At 35.7% G+C, this 20,676-nt stretch overlaps 1 protein-coding gene across 2 annotated transcripts in view; it reads right to left on the minus strand.

Moving 5' to 3' along the window:
* Positions 1-7,197: 7,197 nt before the first annotated feature.
* The window catches only part of SCN2A (sodium voltage-gated channel alpha subunit 2), a 137,628-nt gene continuing 124,149 nt past the window's right edge, over positions 7,198-20,676 (minus strand). For both annotated transcript variants that reach the window (XM_061436464.1, XM_061436454.1), the window contains exons 24-27: positions 18,119-18,256; positions 17,644-17,748; positions 12,411-12,681; positions 7,198-10,849 (exon numbers count right to left, since the gene is read on the minus strand). In XM_061436464.1, coding sequence (XP_061292448.1) covers positions 9,654-10,849; positions 12,411-12,681; positions 17,644-17,748; positions 18,119-18,256 — 1,710 coding nt within the window. In that variant the 3' untranslated portion in view covers positions 7,198-9,653. The remainder of the gene's footprint in view (positions 10,850-12,410; positions 12,682-17,643; positions 17,749-18,118; positions 18,257-20,676) is intronic.

Below are 20,676 nucleotides of genomic sequence, written 5' to 3' on the forward strand. Positions count from 1 at the left end.
AGTAGTGATATCATTCTGATTTTGTTCAGAGGATGGTCTTTATAGTGTTTATAAGATTTCTGAGGAAGGCTTTGCTTCCTGTTAGAGTGTCTTGGAAAATGGTAACTGACCACTCTATAAATTAGCCCAAGAATAGCTGTACAATACTATAATTATATGGTACTAATCAGAATGCTTGGATCATATTTTCCCGGTGGATTATATTTTCTTAAGCTATTTCTTCCTTGCCACAATTGGGATTTGTTGTTTATGGTAGCAGAAAGACTTTCCTTTTGTAAGAAGAGTAACTTATTGTGTGGTTTTGGATCTGATGGTCTGAAAAAATATTCATGTATATACATGTAGATAAATGAGATTTCTTGTGTTGCTTTGTTAAGAAGCCCTAGCCATAGTAGCTCAGGGAGATGATGATCTAATTTTCCTGTGCTCAGGAAAATACAGATGCTTTCAAGACTCTCTCAAGTACTCACAGTAATAAGGAAAAAATATTTGAAACTTTGTGTTGATATGAATACCTGGACATTTTGCTCGTTAAGCTTTTTTTTATGAGTCTCTGAAATGCTTTCCATTCACTTTTTTCTTTTAGTTTCATAATTTAGTCAGGTTTAATTTTTGAACTAAGAGGTCTTCTATACTCAAGAAACGATATCTTAATACACCTTTTGCAAACTGCTTTTTTCTTGAAGAGGTATGTTCAAATGTAAACCATTGTTTTTCCAGGAATGTTTCCAAATGTACATTTGCTATCTTTCTTTTTTTTTTTTTAATCTAAAATAGATGCAAAATAAGTGTTTTTGCAAGGCTAATTCTTCTGCCAAAAGTGTTATGCTTCTCAATGGATGTAGCGCCCTCTGGTGGATAGAGTTGCAATAATATAAGCTTTTTTTCAAACAAATTTCCCTTGAGAAATTCGCAAAATATTACCATTTTAAAGTGTACCATTAAGTGGTATTTCGTGTATTAACAATGTTGTGATACAGCTAGCTCTCTCTAGTTTCAAAACTTTTTAATTATTCCATAAAATACCTCATAACCATTAGCTAATCACTCCCTATTCAATGTTCTGCCATCCCCTTGCAAGCTCTACTCTACTTTCTGTCTCTATGGATTTGCTTAATCTGGATATATCATTTAAAAGAAACATACAGAATGTGACTTTTGGTGGCTAGCATCTCTCATTTGCATAATATTTTTGAGGTTCCTGTCAGTGACTGAACTGAACTGGACTGAGTATTTCATTGTATGTGTATACCACAATTGACTTATCTGTTCATTCACTGATTGAAATTTAGGTTGTTTCTACCTTTTTGCTGTTACAATTAATCCTGTTATAAACATTTGTATACAAGTTTCTGTGTGAATATATGTTTCCATTTCTTGTGGGTAAGTACCTTGTGGGTAAGCAGTTTAATCCCTGGGTCACATGGTAAGTCTCTGTTTAATTTTTTGAGGAACCACATACGCAAAAGGGTCAACCAAGACACATCAGGATATGATTTTCTAAAATACTGTCATGTTTTGCAAGAGAATGCTTATTCGTGTGGGAAAATAATGACAATAGTTATAGTTACTTATATTTCCTTCTAATAATGCCAATCTTTTACAGAAAGCCTTTCTAGAATTTAACATGGGGTAATAATCCTCCTTTTCCATAAAGATTGACTTCAATGATATGCTATAAGATTTATCAATTAAAATATATATGATTATTTAGTATGTCAAGATGTTTGTGTGACCTATTGTATTTTGACTTCTAAATAAGTTTTTCTCCTTTTTCTTGACTCCTTTTCATCTGAAAAACATGACATTTTTTTTTTTGTTTCAAATTACAGGAATTCAGATATCAATTATATCAATTTAGAGGGGAAAAATCATTGCTCCTCTCCAAACTTGATATTTATAAATTTATAGTAATGTTGAATTTTTACATATTAAGACTCAAAGTTCAGAGAGTTGAATAAAGTATAGGCTCTAAAATAGGAAGAGTGGTACAGTATATAAGGGAAGTTCTTGTCTCACAGGAAAAGGAAAACATTTCTTGTTACTAGTCAGTGGAACAAAAGAGAAAAAATTAATAAGAGAAGGAGATCAGATGTTAGTGACATGATTCTCTCTCCCAGCTCATAGCTAAAAGTAGTATTAGAGGTGGTGGTGGTAGACCGTTACCGTTCAAAGATGGACTTCAGTGACTCTCAAGCAGAGGGCATATTCTGCACTTTTCAGGACATAGCTGAAAGCTGGCAAGTAAACTGATACAGCCACCATGGAGAACAATATACAGGTTCCTTAAAAACTAAAAATAGAACTTCCATATGACCTAGCAATCCCACTACTGGGCATACACCCTGAGAAAACCATGGTTCAAAAAGACACATGTAGCCCAGTGTTCACTGCAGCACTGTTTGCCATAGCCAGGACAGGGAAGCAACCTAAATTTCCACTGATAGATGAATGGACAAAGAAGATGTAATACATATATACAGTGGGATACTACTCAATCATAAAAGGAATGAAATTGGGTCATTTGTAGAGATGTGAATGGACCTGGCATCTGCCATACAGAGTGAAGTAATTCAGAAAGAGAAAAACAAATATCGTGTATTAGCACATATATGTGGAATCTAAAAAAAGTGGTACAGATGAACCTATTTGCAGGGAGGAACAGAGAGGCAGACACAGAGAATGGACAGATGGGAGGGGGAGGATGGAATGATTGGGAGACTAGGACTGACATATATACACTACAGTCATAAAGCAGATGGCCAGTGGAAGCTGCTGTGCAGCACGGGGAGCTCAGTTCAGTGCTTTGTGATGATCTGGAGGCGTGGCTTGGGGGTGCAGGAGGGAGAGGCAAGAGGGAGGGGATATATGTATACTTACAGCTGATTCACCATGTACAGCAGAAACTCATACAACACTGTAAAGCAATTACACTCCAATTAAAAATTAACTTTAAAAAAGATACTCTTTAATATGACAAAAAAGAAACCCCCTACATCTGGGACTTCCCTGGTAGTCAAGTGGTTAAACCCCATGTTTCCAATGCAGGGGTCTTGGGTTCCATCCCTGGTCATGAAACTAAGATTCCACATGCCACATGGCCAAAAATGAATAATAAATAACCTATACCAAACAGCATACTTAATAGTAAATAATTAAAATATTCCTCAAACTCAAATGGAAAGTAAACAAGCTAACCATTATCATCATATCCCTTAAATGTTATAATGGCTGTCTACCCAGTCCAGTAAGGGAAGAAAATGAAAATGATGGTAATAGGATTAAAAAGAGCAGAAATCAATGAAATAGAAAACTGAAAAACTGTAGAGAAAAATCAGTAAATCACAAGTTGGCATTTTTGAACACATTAGTAAAATTGCAGAAATCCTTAGATAAGCTGACTATGAGAAAGAGATAAAATACACATTTTCAATACCAGAAATGAAAAAAAGGATATGACTAGAGAGGCCACAGACATCACAAGCATAAAAAAGGGATGCTTTGAACAATTTATACAACAAATGCAATAACTTAGGAATTCTTAGAGGAAATTCTTAGAAAAATGTAACTTACCAAAGCTAAAAGAGAAAAAAAAAAAGTAGGAAACAATTTCCTTAGCCCTATATCTGTTGAAGAGATTAATGTCTTTAATTTAAAACTTCTGCACAGGGAAGACTCAGGTTACAGGTGGCTTTACTAGTGAGTTTTATCAATATGGAAAGTGAAAGTGTTAGTTGCTCAGTCCGGTCCAGCTCTTTGTGACCCCATGGACTGTAGCCTGCCAAGTTCCTCTGTCCATGGAACTCTCCAGGCAAGAATACTGGAGTAGGTAGCCATTCCCTGCTCCAAGGGCTTTTCCTGACCCAGGGATGGAACCCAGGTCTCTTGCAAGCAGTTTCTTTACCTTCTGAGTCACCAGGGAAGCCCAATATGGAATGGAGAAATAATTCCACTCTTACAGAAATTCTTTCAGAAATGAACACTTTCTAATTTGTTCTATGAAGACAGCATTATCCTGATACTAAAACCTGACAAGTTATCCAGAAAGAACACTAAAAATGAGAGACACTATGAAACAGGAAAGAAAGATTTAGAAATTTCAACATGTAATTCTCAAAAGTTCCAGATGGAGAGAACAAAAAAATATGAAATGAGACTATATCTCTAATGCTAAAAGTTAGAGTGTTTTTGAAATTTTCTTAATTAAAGATACTGATAAATATCTTCAAATTATATTAGCATAAATTCTGTCAGATTAACAAAAGTAATTTTATAATGATGCAAAAAATCTAAAATAATTTAAAAATAACTATAACTAAGCTGATCTATTAAAAATGTGGCTGACAAGACATTTTCAGAAAAACTAAGTCAGCTTGCTGTCCACAAATGTCACTAACAGAATTCCTCATGTATTTCCAGAAGGAAATAGAGCACAAAGTGAAGTAAGCAGAAGCAAATTTAAAGAAATTATAATTAACATCTAAATAAGTCTAAATAAGCACTGCCTAAATAAATCCACAATAATAATACTGTTTAATTCGTTGGGTGTCAGACAAGGTAGTATTAAAATAGTAGACAATAAAAACACAAGAATTGAGCAAAGATATGAAATCAGCTAGGAACTTCATTGTTCTAGATAAGGGTACAACTATTGATTGTATTTCACTGTTTAAGCATGCACATTAAAATTTTAAAGTAATCACATAAAAAGGAGCAAAGGAGAAGGAGGAAGGAAGGAAGTATATATTTTCACAACAGTAGAGCTGGAGGGGAAATGATGACAAAATTAATGCAAAAGAGGACAATTGAAAAAAAAAGGAAAAAAAACTTAAAAAATCAAAAGCACAGAACAAGGTGATAAAAATCAAATCAAATACATCTGTACATAAATTAAACATAAGATTTTAGATTTTACATTTGAATTAATATAGGCTATTAATAGAAAGTGTCAGGTTGGCTTTTTTAAAAAATATATGTTCTTTTAAAAAGATATGCTAAGAGGTAAAAATACAGATACTTTTAAATAAAATAGATGGGAAAATGAAATCTCTGTAAAACATTAGCAAAAAACAGTCAATGTACCCCTATTAATAGCACATTAAATAGGCACAGATGTATCTGATTTTACTGATCATTATATTGCTTATACTATGCTAAGTCACTTCAGTCGTGTCAGACTCTGTGTGACACCATAGACGGCAGCCCACCAGGCTCCCTGGTCCCTGGGATTCTCCAGGCAAGAACACTGGAGTGGGCTGCCATTTCCTTCTCCAATGCATGAAAGTGAAATGTGAAAGTGAAATGTGAAAGTGAAGTCGCTCAGTCATGTCCAACTCCTAGCCACCCCATGGACTGCAGCCTACCAGGCTCCTCTGTCCATGGGATTTTCCAGGCAAGAGTACTGGAGTGGGGTGCCATTGCTTAGGTGCAATCAAACACATCCTGCTGCCAACAGAGTAAATTTCAGACTCTAGCATAACTTTCAAAGTTCTTCAGCTTTAGCTACAAAGTTCCTTTGGACAGTGAAGTTCATCTTTGATCTCTCAGCTCCTATCATAAAGCTAATATGAAGTACAACTCAAATATTTATTTAGTTCAGATGAAAGAAAAAAATCATGATTCATGCAATCATTGTGACATTTACTTGCATAATGTCCTTTTCAGCTTTTTTTAGATATATTTTTCTCTGAGAAAAAAGCAGAGAGGAGGAGCACATTTATACTGTGGATCTAATGTATTGACAACTAAGCAAACTTTCTTTCCCACATGGCTCTTCTTTTCCTTTTTCCCCTCTATTGCTGTTTGAGGAATTCCTTTCTGTTTCTTATACTCCCTTCTTTTCCTCAATTTTCCTGTTTTTTTCTTCCTCCTTCTTCCTTTTCCTCTCCCTGTACATCCTCTCCCTTCTTTTCTTCACTCCTCCCTTCTCTTTGTAAGTTGATCTATATTATTCAGAGCTTAGGAAAATGAGTGATGGTAAGAGGTGCACAACACAAAAATAGAAAGTCTTTCCTGTTTAGATTTGTGAATTGACAATGATGAATCAAATGAATAGTTTTATATAAGCTGCCTCTCATTGGTCCAGACCTAATGGTTCTTACCCAACAGGGCATCTGGACAGCTATTCTCTGAGTCCACACTCTCCTTGATCATCCTTGTATGCACTAGGGATGATTGGGGTACAGTTTTGCATGTGTGAGTGTGTATTATAATCTGAAGAAGCTGTCTAAACTATTCTGATAGAAAATCCTTTCCACCAACTATAGTCCTAGAAGAGAATCCCTGATATAAATGGGACAGTGTCACACCTGAAGATAAATACCTCTCTCTTGTAGAGCACAGCGAATGATATTCAGTATCTGGTGATAAACCACAATGAAAAAAATACTGAAAAGAAAACATATGTATGTATAACTGAGTCACTTTGCTCTATAGCAGAAATTAAACACAACTTCGTAAATCAACTCTACTTCAGTAAAATTTAAAAAACAATAAACACCTCTCTCACTACAAGATAAGCACCTCCAATGTCATCATATTGGGACCTTATATCTGATGATTTACACAATGAAGGCCTGAAGGGGACAGGGACATTTTCTATAGAACACTTTTTTCATATTGAGCAAGGATACGCTAACTCCTTGGCCCTCAACCTAAGTATGAATCAGCATCAGTGGGCAGCCTTAAAAAATTAGATGCTTAAGTTTCATCCCCAGAGATATGAATTCAGTTGGTCTGACTTTGGTCCAAAAGGCATTTTTTAAAGCTTCTCAGATATTTCTAATAGGTAATCAGAACTGAGAAATCTTCCCCAAACTTGTCATAATTAAATCAGTGTCATTTGGGGGATTTGTTTATATATTATGAAGAGTGAGCTCCAAGCTCACTTAGAACTTTTGCCCCCAAAATTATAGATATGAAGATGTATGACCTTTTTGTGGTGCAGCAGATTATTACAAGTCTAAGTATACAGACTCTCTTACCTATAGACGGTAATAAACAAAAGCTTTGGCAAGCAGAAAAGAAACAAAGAGAATACCCTTAATGAAAAATACTGAGAGCTTAAGAAGTGATGAAAGGTATATAGAAAAGTAGATCAAGGATGCATAGGGAAGGAACCAAAATAGGAAAAGAGAATAACAAGACAAAAACAAAGCAGCAGGTAGACAGGAAGGAGAAAGGATGCACAAGCTAAAATGTTAGTCAATTTTTTATTAATTTATGTAATTTTCCACTACTCTATCCAATACCATATCTAGGTTTTTGGCCAATATTAAAACTAGATATCCAGTACACTCTTCTTAATTACTTTCCATTCCATGAAAAATTTAAAGGTGAATTATTATATTTCATGTGTATTTTTTACATTTTTTTCTGATAGATCATTTTACATGATAGAATGTACCTTTAAATGGCATTTCCAAGATAGAAACAAAGACAGAACAATTAAATACAAAAACAAAAGCAAAACCTTTATTCTTTGCCTTGATTGTAATGTGGTTTACCGTTCTTTATGGTAATAGCATTTTCCTGCATGCATTTCACCAACACACTACAAGTCAATAGCTTTAGTATAAAGAATCTACATTTAATGTCGCTTGTGAAAGAAACACAAAATGTTTTGCTGTGACTGGTAATATAATTTCATTTATACGATTTTTGTGGAATAAAGCTTGGATCTCATATCATATCTGATAAAGTTCTAGTGTCATATGGGTTAGTAAGAATACGATCTATCTGTGTAAACAAACACTGGAAAAGACTGATGATTTACAGAATAAAAAGACTAGGTGGAACCATCTGATTCAAGCAATGCCAAGAATATCGACTCATCGTTCCTTAAGCCTCTTTCGATGATAAGGCATCACTATGAAAGCTAATAAATGCTGGACTCAGTCTGAGATTTGTTTCACATTGAAATGTGTGCAAAGTTTACAGTACTAATAAAAAGCAGGAATCTACACTGCATTTTAGTCTTTGTTTCTTATTTCATGAAGTGCTTTAATTTAAAAGTGCTAGGAACAGAAACTAACAATAGTGACTGTGACATCAACCTGAAGATACTTTTAATTTCTCATTTATGTACAAAAAGGCGGAAAAGGAAAATAAAATGAACTTTGTACAATATTTATATTTTCTTAGAAAACTCTAACCATATATTTTCAACAGAATTAAGCAGCTTGCAACCTGTTTGTACATTGGGCTTTTTACCATAGAGTATTCAATTAAGATTGGAAGGATAAAATGCAAGAAGCTCTTCATTGTTTGCTGCAACCTATTGCTTAATGACATGAAAAATGAGGTCTTGGTAGAACAATTTGCTTCACTTTACCACTGACATATGGCTTCCCATATTAGACTTCTGAACAGTGGAAGGAATAAGATGCAGCAGCAGAGGCAAGATAAACATGCAGCAGTGACAGCGTCAAACTATAATGGAACCAGTTACATCATATTACCTGTTGAAAGCTTGCAAACTCTACTTCTGTGGTACATATTTGATGCAATAAATACTGTGCTTAAGTCGTCATTTTTGTTTGCTCAAACATGCACCACTGGGTAAAATTACTATTTACAAAGCAGACTTTTTTATTTTTTAAATTGACATATTCTATGTCAACCTTACCAAGAGCAGAAGATGGCTAAACAATACTGTAGGAAAAAGCAGAATCAACTTTATAAAGTGGTGGTGGGGGATGCTTTTTGGTCAATTCAGGTTTTTAGAAAGGACTAATAGGATATTTTTATTTTACGCCAAAGGACACTTATCAAAAATGTTATAGTCATGCTGCCAGGACTCAGAATGACTATGTAATGGTGTGTGTATATGTGTGTGTGTGTATACATATATATGTATATACATGCACATATACATATATACATGTATATGTAATGAATTATGTAAAAATAAAATGACATTTTAATGCTTGTGGATTCTATGGGACATTTACAGGCACAGTAAAATTTTTCTGGATGAAACACCTTAAAAACATGAATAGCTATTTAAGCACCTCAAAAATCTGAAAACATCCTGACACAAGAAGTAAACTCTTCCCTTTTGTGACATGATTTTTTTTTTTACATGAGAATGAGAAGTGCAGCATGCTTTCATTTAAAATATATCCAGTTATACAATAGAGAAACATAGAATTTCTTACCTTTACTCCCTCTCCCCAAACACAAACCCGTTTACAAAAATAGTCACATATAATAGTAAACAACCTGTGAATTAAAAAAAAAAGTGACCAATTCACAGCATACGTTTTGTAAAAATATGGCAGGTGTGGCAGTTAGAACATAAACAGTGGTGACAATTACTGTTATCAAGTGTCGCATGTTGAATTTACATAAAAATTGAACTTCCCTCCCCCCTTTAAATTGGTTCCTAGAGTCTGAGTAGCCATTACTCTCTGCTCTTCAGCAGTGTCAGCTGGTTGTGAACACAGAAACCTCCTGTCGATGCTGTTTCTCTGGTTTGTTGAGTCCCAGTTTGCTGACCAGAGGCCCCTGTCTTGTTATAGGCACTGACCTTAAGTATACATTTGTAAAAACAGTCAGTTTGGCATAGACCTCCTGTGGGAGTCCTGTTGACACCAGCACATCACCATCACGGGCTGTAAACAATTGATCACAAAATGGAATATCGTTTCCTTTTACTTTTTGCTTTCCCTGATATCTTTCCCTTTGTCTTCCTTTTCTGATTTGTCTTTTTCAAATTTTTCTTTCTCAGGCTTGGTCACACTGTCATAGGAAGGTGGAGACGTGGTGGAAGGGGTCATGTCGGTTTTCTCTGGAGTTGAATTCTCATTTAGTTTATCAATGAGGATATCTTCTTTGATGGGTGTTCCCTCACCTTCTTTGCCTTTGTCTTTCTTGTATATACATGAAACTTTTTTAACTTTTTGCTTCAAGAGGTAGCGTCTATAAGCCCTCTGGATAACAATAGCAGACACCTCCTCTTGTTTGCGTTTCAGAGTGGTTGTAATGGGCTCATAGGAGACTTTGGAGGGGTTCGATGCCATGAATCTTTCTTCCATCTGGATTCGAAGGGCATCCATCTCTCCACTCTCACCCAAAACACGCTTTGTAAAGGCAAATAAGATGTCGAGGCAGTGGATCCTGTCCCCACTGACCATGGGCAGGTCCATGGCAATGAGCTGGACTTTGTTCGGTTTTGCTATGAGAAGAGGAGGATCCAGGGCCGCTGCAAAATCAGAGAGCTTGGAGAACTCTATGAACTGGGTGGCATCGGGATCAAACTTCTCCCAAACCTCGTAGAACATCTCAAAGTCGTCCTCACTCAGGGGCTCTGCACTTTCTTCAGTAGCAACACTGAAGTTCTCCAGGATGACAGCAATGTACATGTTCACCACAACCAGAAATGATATGATGATGTAACTGACAAAGAAGAAAATCCCAACAGATGGGTTTCCACAGTCTCCCTTAACTGAGCTGCCAGGGTGATCTTTTTCAGGGTCACAGTCTGGGGGTCCACTATTGAGGATAGGTGCTAGCAATCCGTCCCAGCCAGCAGAGGTGGTGATCTGGAACAGGCAGATCATGCTGTTGCCAAAGGTCTCAAAGTTGAACATGTCGTCAATTCCAACCTCCCTCTTAACATAGGCGAAGTTGGACATTCCAAAGATGGCATAGATGAACATGACCAGGAAGAGCAGGAGGCCGATGTTAAACAGCGCAGGAAGGGACATCATCAAAGCAAAGAGCAGCGTGCGGATCCCCTTGGCCCCTTTGATCAGACGCAGGATTCGGCCAATCCTGGCAAGACGGATCACTCGGAACAAGGTAGGGGACACAAAATATTTCTCTATCAGCTCAGCCAGAAACATACCTATGGAAAGCCAAGATACAACAAAAATCATGTTATATGTAATGGCAGCAAATGAAAATGTACATTTCTAAGATAAGCACTATTTTTACAAAATGTGGACATGAGAATTAGGTATACACATACACATATGCACAGACTAGTTTTATAAAATGTGGACATGAGAATTTGGTACACACGCACACATATTTACATATAATCTGCAATATTCATTTAGCAAAATGAAACTGGTATGTTTAGTGCTATAACATTAACAGTTTTATACTAACTGAAGGTATTAATGGTCATTTTTCCTGGTTCAAGTCAAGCATATACCAAAAGACACAATGTATATGGTAGTGAAGTACAGAAATGGATTTATGTTTCTGATATACTAGTTTTATACTAGTATTTGCATAAGGACTAATGGATAAAGCATGGGATTTTAGATTAGGAATATGAGACTTATTCTTCTCAGATGGTTTGATCAGTTTTATGTGGGAGGTGGCAGAAGAGACAACCCAGGCTTTCCAGACAGACATACTTGGGACTGAATCCTGGCAATGATTTTATGCATTGCCAAATGGTGATAATAGCTTTTAAATAGTTTTGTTGGTGGTGGTTAGGCTTAATGTTTACTAAGTCTTTTCTTTGTGCTATAGATACGTGCTAAGTGCATTTATTTTCATAATCTCATTTAATCCTCACAACACCACTTTACAAAAATATTTCTTGGGAAACCGGGGATCAGAGAGGTGAGATCCCTCTTGCCATAGGTCACAGAACTGGTAAAGAGTGAAAACATGGATGCACCAGGTCGGGTCTGTATAACCCAGGAGTCCCCTCCCTAATCACTACATTCCTTCCCTATAGCACCATCACTGGGATCAAATGGAGTGACACCTTATTTCAAAGTTCTGTTTAACCAGCAAAAGTATATACACAGTGGAATAACACTTTTCTATGTGTATGTTCTCTTTCCTCAAACAGGCAGAACTTTACTTCCAGCACCTGATTTAACATCCTACACACAAGCAATATGTATTGATGAAATGAATCTGCTTTGATTTTTTTGAACAAAATGTCTACTTTTGAAAAAGAATATTACACACTGTAGAAAATTATCTGAACCCAAAGATGACATGAGGCTTGTTTGAGTGTGAATATATATAAGCACACAACATGCTATTCCAATTATCAAGGACAATTATTTGACTACTTCTATTGATTAATCTGTGTACATGTGTGTGAACTGTTTATTCAGAGCAATACTTGTCTATACCACAGGAGTATGACTGTTTATTATGCCAAAGTTGTAGTTATTTTCTTCTGGCATGGGACAAGATGATACATGAAAGCTGCATGTATAATATAAATATAAATAATATAAATTCTCTTTTCTTTTCATATAATTTCATGCACAGCACACAGTTAGATAAATGACAAGCTGAGAATGGACTCTTCATTAGACTTTATTTGAAATTTTGGGATGAATGAGAAAGTATTAATGAAAAATACTTTAAAGTTTTAAAACACAAATTTTTACTCTTAAAAATTTCACTTGCATGAAAGCACCTCTTCTTACCTACAATGGAGAGAATAACCACCACAAAATCAAAAATATTCCATCCAATGGTGAAATAGTAATAACGAAGAGAGATCAGTTTCAGCACACATTCTCCAGTGAACAGAACGATAAACACCAGATTAATCCAGTACAGAATGTTGGTCATTTCTTGACTCTGGTCGTCAGTCTCCACCATCATGGTGACCATGTTGAGGCAGATAAGGATCATGATGCTGATATCAAAGACTTGTTTGGTTACGAAATCAAAGACCATCCCTTGGAATTTGTTCTGCAAAAAAAAGAGTATGTGAAATTCCCTTAGAGACTGAAAAACAAATCAAGTCCAACTTATCTGATTTTAACATAACAATATGAAAATACAGCTTTTATTACAAAACATTCCATGTTTGGTTTACAGTTGGAAGAAAATTTTGTATACTGGAATATCCAGCTCTTTCCAAATGGTATTTGTTCTATTTATACTGTTTATGATAGCAGATTTTGTAAACTGACTTTATGTTAAGAACCACCTTTTAGTTTCTCAGTGCCTAGTGTACAGTAGACAGTAAATATTGGTCACTATAATGAATCTTTGTTATCTTCTGTGTTTCGGGTGAGCATCAAAATTAACTTTGAAGAACTAATGAATAAATACTTTTCTAGCTTTTTGGGGTCATTTCCACCCTAGTTTCTTCCTTTATATTCCCCACCCACTATGCACAGCAAAGCCACAACATCTTAAATTCTACCTTAAGGTTCAGCTGAGAAGATGCTTTTAAAATTATAGTTCAAGTAAAAGGACATTGATGGAATAGTTGGTTAAATCCAGTTAAATTCTATATTTTATTTAATACTATCATACCAGGGTAAATTTCTTCGTTTTGCTGACCCATCTATGGTTATGTAAGATGTTAAGACAAAGGAAAGCAGAATGAAGTTTATATGAGGTAACTGCTACAAGAATAAAATCATCTTTAAAAAAAAAAGAATAAAATCATCTTTTAAAAAAGTATAGCTTAAAATTTAGATGTTCAAACTTCGCCCTATTCAATCTGGACCTAATTTCTAAGCACTAACTAGCCTTATGTCTTGTTTATGAAGTTAAGGCCTCATCTTGTAAACCAATTATGTTCACTGGGCCCTGTTTTTTTTCTTCGTTTCACCTCTATGTGCTCAATATTCCTCATCCTAGAGCTTGGAACTTGGTTCACCTCTGCTAGGTCGTCCTCTACCTTCTCAACTAGAACTACAGAGCTTCTGCTGCATCTACGCTCATAGACTGCATTCCAGATGGATGCCTTTATTGGTCTGGATTCTCTGTGCTAGTGTTCTGCCCCTGCCCGACTAGTAGAGGCCTCCATTACTCCATACTGGAATTCTGGGATATCAAATAGTACTGGTTTGTTATATTTTGTAAAAATAACATTTGATTTTTGCATAAATAAATACATAAATAAAACATGTATTTTCTCTGAATACATACTTAGCCCGATGGACTGGACTTATGTTGTTTCAGCTGCATCTGTTCTTCGAGGGCCTCCTTCAACTTAAATGCGTCTAATCCCAGTTCTCAGCCCCTTGTTCTTAGCTCTCGGGTACTGAAGTCTACCTTTCCAAGTCTGGTTACGTTCCCCTTATTTCTACCCTTCTGATACTTGCTACTACTCTTGTACCATACTGCTTTATCTTGTTTATCCATCTCCTCTGTCATAATGCTTCTGTCAAGGGGCATTATTAGACTCCCCTTCTCAGTCTGGTGCATCCTAACTCCGTTTTAAGTTTTAAGCACTCTGTGATCTCAGACAATTTTGTGCTTACATGTTTCATAAAATGTATGACATTTTATTGCAAATGGTTTGCTTTTATTTAATTAAAAAATCAATTTTCTTCCACAGATACAGCACCTAGAGTGAAGCAGATTCAAAATGGCTGAAAAGCAGCAACTTGCTATTTATGTTCATGTCAGCATTTTCACCAAAAATCTCTTAAGATTCTTTGCCCATTTAGTTTTCCAGTGAGTTAGATCAATATACAACTCCACTACGCAGTCACTGTCTCCAATTTAAATTTCAGAATATGCTGGAGGAAGCTGTATAGCCTTGGAAGCCATGTTCACTAAGGCTTATGTTCTCTCACTTTGTCTTGGCTCTTCATAATGATGAGCAATCCTTTGTCCCTCACTTGCTCCCAGGATAATTTCAAACTTCTTAGAAATTTCTTATTCTCTTGCCCTGTATTCTTACTTCTTTTTTGAGAACACCAAAGTCAATTGTTATAAAGAAATTCCTCTACCTCTTTGTCATTTTATATTATATTGATGTCCACACCTGTCTTTTTATATACTACTCCAAAATCATTGGAGGACTCAGTCCCTTTTCCTCTGTAATGTAATCTACACTGTTTTTGAGCCACATCCTGTGCAGTTTTATTCTATATTTATTCCCTTTCTCTTCAATCTCTTCCTCTCTAGAATTGCTGCTTTGCTCTGAAACTAATCTCTCAATCTTTAGAAACTTTACTACTTTAGAAATTTTACTACTACTTCTAACATTCATTCAACATTCATTCTCTTTCAGAGTCCCCTTTTGATTTTCAAATTCTGTAAACCAGCATCTCCAGTTGTTTTCTCCATTCATGTCCCACTTCTTATTCTGTGTGACACCACTCTTCATCCAGCATGTAAGGCAGAAACTCATGAGTCATCTTTGTTGCTTCCTTCTTCACGTCTCATATTCAATTAATAAACCTTTTAATTTCATTCCTATGATAGCTCACAAATCCATTTTATTCATCTCCACACCACTCTGGTTCAGGTTCCCTATCACCCCTGAAATAGTTCCACAATGAGTCTGTACCGCACACACTGCCTCTGTCAATGCTGGTTCAGTGACAGTCACAACACCCAAACTGACCAGGCTCTGCTCAATGGCTTCGCTTTGCTCTAAGGACAAAGACTTGCCTTAATGTGGCCTAAGAAGCCCAGAAAAGTCTGGACCATCCTAACCTGTTCATTCTCACCATGTCCCAAATGAACCCCCAGCCTCTGCACTCCAGCCTCACCGGCCTTCCTACCTCAAGACCTTCACATATACATCCCTCTTTTCTTCTTACATGGCCTATAGAAACTTCCTCATTCTTCTTCAGGCCTAGGCTCATGCTCAGTAAAGCCTTCCCTGATTAATCAGCCCCTTCTTTCTTATCAGCTCTCATAGCTAAATGGATTCTTTCCTTCTTGGATATTTCTATTTGTTGGTGTGACTATTTGATTACCAAATAGACTCTCTGTTTAGTATTTAATTCCAAATGCTTAGCATCATACATTGTAAATGAATGACTGAATTAATTTGCCAAATTGTTGCCAATAATCTTCTAGCTAAATTCACTAATCATTTCCTGTGCATCCCTACTCCTACTAAAGTAAATCTACATGTTATCTGACGTAATTAAACAGCCATTAAAATTTTTTTCTCATTATCTATATGTATGTGCTGCCTTACTAATAAATCTCACTCTTTCACTGATTTACCTCTTTTATAATGGTCAAGTACACAAGGCTTCACGCTCACCACTTTTTTTTTGATATATTATAATTGTCTTTCAAAAATGAACCTATGCTTTAGAGCTCAACTGAATTATGTATGACAATGACAACTCTAAAATCCTTATCCCATATTCATAAGACCTCACCTTTCCAAATGCCTTTACAGGACTTTCAGTTACATTAACAGAATCAATAATTTCACAAAACATTAACTGCTTTACTTTCTTTATTAGCTATATGTCCTCCCTCCTTTCCTATATTTTATAGGTTCCTCATGCCACTGAGGCTTCTTGTTGGCTCACTTATCTCCAGTCCTATTGGCATGACCCTATACTGTGGACTCATCTTCTTGTATGTAAGGGTTCATCTTCTTGTCTAAGGCCCAGCATTACTTTGTCTAACATTTTCCTATCAGTTCAATTCAGTCGCTCAGTCGTGTCTGACTCTTTGCGACCCCATAAATCGCAGCACACCAGGCCTCCCTGTACATCACCAACTCCTGGAGTTCACTCAGACTCACGTCCATCGAGTCAGTGATGCCATCCAGCCATCTCATCCTCAGTCGTCCCCTTCTCCTCCTGCCCGCCCCCATACCAGTCTCTAAAAATCTCTTTTTCTTCACATTACCATGCTGTGCACTTGATATTGTATTTTTACTTGGATAAATTAAGATGGATTTATTCGGATTCATAGTGGGCTTGACTCATTAAACCCAGAAAACCTTGTTTCCTACTTACTATTTCAAAAATATATCGCTATTTTTCACTGCAATATTTATTTCCATGACTTTGGAGTGTTTGTTTTTTCACATAAGTCATTACTCTGCTTTTCTCCTTTATCCATTCAAGTTGTATTATTTCTCAAAAAGTAGGCTCAAATTCTACATTCCTTATGTTTTGTCCAATATTACTATCTACTTTCTTTGGGCTTTTGGCTATCTTACAAACAGAATAGGGGCATGGGCAGTTTTAGGTTAGCTAGTTTTACATCATCACTAATGGAATCATAGCATCATGATTCCTGGGGAACACTTGATTACCTTGTACCATGTATACCTTCAGAGAGGAGTTCTGAAACATAAAAGATCTCAGGGACTCTTCTGACAACAATTCCTTGCTGCAACCAAACAGACCAGTAGCCACTGGCAAATATACAATCACAATCACCATAAAAAGCCATAGAGAAGGATGTCATCTGATTTAGGGCAAGATGCTTGGAGGAAATAGGAAATTTTTCTTAAAAACCAGGAACAAACAAGACCTATGACTTGTTTCATTAATGATTCCATTCAATCTGCAGAGCTGGACAGAATATGGGGCATATCCAAGACGTATCAGTTATCCCAATTGGTCCTCACTGCACTCTGAGAACATTCAATATTTCCACACTATGTATATATGAATATGTTTTCTTTTCTACATTATTAGAAGCTCCTCAGTGATGTCAATCCTATGGAATAATATTGGTATATAAGCCTGAACATTTTTACTTATATATTTTTATGTCTGTGTATAAAATATATTACATAATTTCTACATATTATGTATCTAAAAAATACCAAATACTTAGACTATTGAGGCTATCTGGTCACATTACTAAGGCAAACTAAAACTGTTTTGCAAATACACGAAAATTAGTATCTAGCAATTTGGGCTATAAAAGTGATAGATAACATAGCTTTTATTAGTGATGAAAGTATGCTATTCTTACAGCAGGTCGAGGTATGGGTTTTTGTGGTTTCTTTGAACCCAATTTTTTCATCGCATTGTAGTATTTCTTCTGTTCTTCTGTCATAAAAATGTCTTGACCTCCAAAGTAAAGAAATGAAAGGAAAACTTGTAAAAATCATGTTCTTTGCTAGCTATAAAATCCATATTAGTAATTGTGTCAAAAATGTCTCCACATTCTATTCTAAAGTTACTAACAAACATGTATTTTAGATATGCATATATTCAACGTGTAAATTAGTCATATTTCTGTACTGGAAATATCAGTACTTTCAGACAGCTGATAGTAATTCAGCTATCTGAATTATCAATCACTTAAAAACTAATAGATGATTAAGTCAAAATAATTTCTGAATTTTATATTCTTTCTTCTTAATGACTGCACTTGGAGCCAAAAGAAACATTGGGGTATATTTAGTTAGCACTTTAGAGCAAAGATGAAGTTTTAGTATACTTATCTTTTTTTTCTGCTGGTTGAAGTTATCTATGATGACACCAATGAAAAGATTTAGAGTAAAGAATGAACCAAAAATAATAAAGATGACAAAATACAGATACATGTACAGATTGTCTTCATACTTGGGTTGTAATTCTACCTACAAAGTATAAAAAATGATAACCATTAGACCTAAAAATTGTTTCATAGAAAAGACATCAGTGAATTTTCAATTCTCAAAGCATATCTCTATCACTGGAAATTTTTAAAAAGTTAAACAGATTTTAGGAAAGATCAAGTTTAACACACTTATTGAAGAGTCTCCAAACTCTTTCATTGACTTGAGAAAATGAAACAACTCATAGAAAAGTCTGAATAATTAAAATTCATTTCATCCAATAAATGCCTAGGATATGAATGCACTTTTAAGACCCCAGTGGGGCATGCGGGGTGAGGACTTCTTCTTCCTACAGAAGAGATGCTACAGTTACACTAGTTTTTGTTAAAATTTTTCAAATTTTACTCTCTCTGACTCAGTTTCTTCATCCTTAAAATGGAAAAAAAACCAGAACCAACTCTAATATGGTCATTCAGAAGGCTAAATATATTACTATATGAGAAGTGTTAGAATAGAAACTGGCCAATAGTAATAGGTAAGAGTAAGGGTTTGATTTCTGTTATATATTTCTCTTGCTAGACTAGAATTATTACCATATGTGTTGACATAAGTACATCAGTAGTATCTTTCCATTCTGAAAATGAGTCTATTGATCCATTGTACTTAGCAGGTCTTAAGTACTGTTTCTGTAACAATGATGTGCTTTCTTATCCAACACAGTTCTGTTTTTTTTTTTTTTTTTTTTAAGTATGAATAATGTTGATAATGCTCAACTCTTTTAAAGAAATGAAAGTGAACATGTTAGTCACTTAGTTGCATCAGACACTTTGCGATCCCATGGACTGTAGCCTGCCAGGCCCCTCTGTCCATGGAATTCTCCAGGCAAAAATACTGGCGTGGGTAGCTATTCTTTTCTCCAGGAGATCTTCCTGAACCTGGGTTCGAACTCAGGTCTTCTGTACTGCAGGTGGATTCCTTACCATCTGAGTCACCAGGGAGCCTTTTAAAGGAATATTTACCCATTTTCCCATTCCCCCACCCCACCCCCAGCATACCAGAGTTCTTGCAGTTCTTGGCAGTACTTGATATTGTCAGACTTTTAAATATTGCCAGTCAGGAAAGTAGGTAGGTAATATTTAATTTTGGTTTAAATTTGCACTTCTCTCTTGACTAAACAAGAGTAAGGGTGAATAACTTTCCATACTTTTAGAAGCCAAGTGAATTTCATCTTTTGTAAGGTGTTTGAATGCTGAGGGATTATATACTAGTATGACCTCTGAAGAACCGATGCTTTCAAACCGTGGTGCTGGAGAAGACTCTTGAGAGTCCCTTGGACTGCAAGGAGATCAAACCAGTCAATCCTAAAGGAAATCAACATTGGAAGGACTGATGCTGAAGCTGAAGCTCCAATACTTTGGCCACCTGATACAAACAGCCGACTCGTTGGAAAAGACCCTGATGCTGGGAAAGATTGAAGGCAGAAGAAAAAGGGGGCAATAGAGGATGAGATGGTTGGATGGCATCACAGACTCAATGAACACGAGTTTGAGCAAACTCTGGGAGATAGTGAAGGACAGGGAAGCCTGGTGTGCTGCAGTCCATAAGGACGCAAAGAGTCAGACATGACTGAGCATCTGAACAACAAAATACAGTAGTGTTCGCTAAGTTATTAAGGAAGAAACCTAAAGTAATTTGTATGTCATGTAGGTTATTGATTAGAAAGGTGGAGAGAACTTTGAATTAATCAAATAGGTAGGAAACTACTTTGGAAAATGAGATAATGTAAGAAAGCCTTTAACATAGTGAGTGGTAATAAATTATAAATTATTAATATTATTCAAAAGAGCCTATAAATGGGACTCCTGATAATAAAAGAGATAAAATGCAGGGTGTCAAGCTCTTATAGTTTCTTTTTTTTAATAAGGTGAAAAAAATTCAGGAACTCTCTCTAAGTTACCACATGTTTTTGGTGTCAGGGATATAACATCTGAGCTTAATTACTATGCTCTGACAATGTATGAGAAACCAATCTCTTTTTTAAAACATGATTTCCCTCCTCATTGTTAAATAGTGAGAAATTATATGGAGATTACCACAAAAAATTTCAAAAGTGCTGATGTGTGTAAGATACATTATGAAAGCCCTTTTTATCATAAAATCTTACTTTCTGAAAAGAAATATGATTATATTTGTTTTTTTTTCTGTTATCATTATTCAGACTTTCCTATCACAAAAGAATATCAAAAGCTGGAGGAAATCTGAGACAGATGAAGAGAGCGCCTATAAGGGCTTTTAATTCATGGCTAGAACTATTAGAACCAAAAATAAAATATCTCTATTTACAAATAGAACAAATAGAATCTACAAATTTTTAAGTGCCAGTTGCTATTCTAGACACTAGGAAAGATATGTTAGAACATTCACAGTGAACAGAGAAATACATTCAAATCAAGTTCTGGAAG

This window comes from Bos javanicus, chromosome 2 (assembly GCF_032452875.1).
Source record: "Bos javanicus breed banteng chromosome 2, ARS-OSU_banteng_1.0, whole genome shotgun sequence".
Lineage (NCBI taxonomy): Eukaryota > Metazoa > Chordata > Mammalia > Artiodactyla > Bovidae > Bos > Bos javanicus.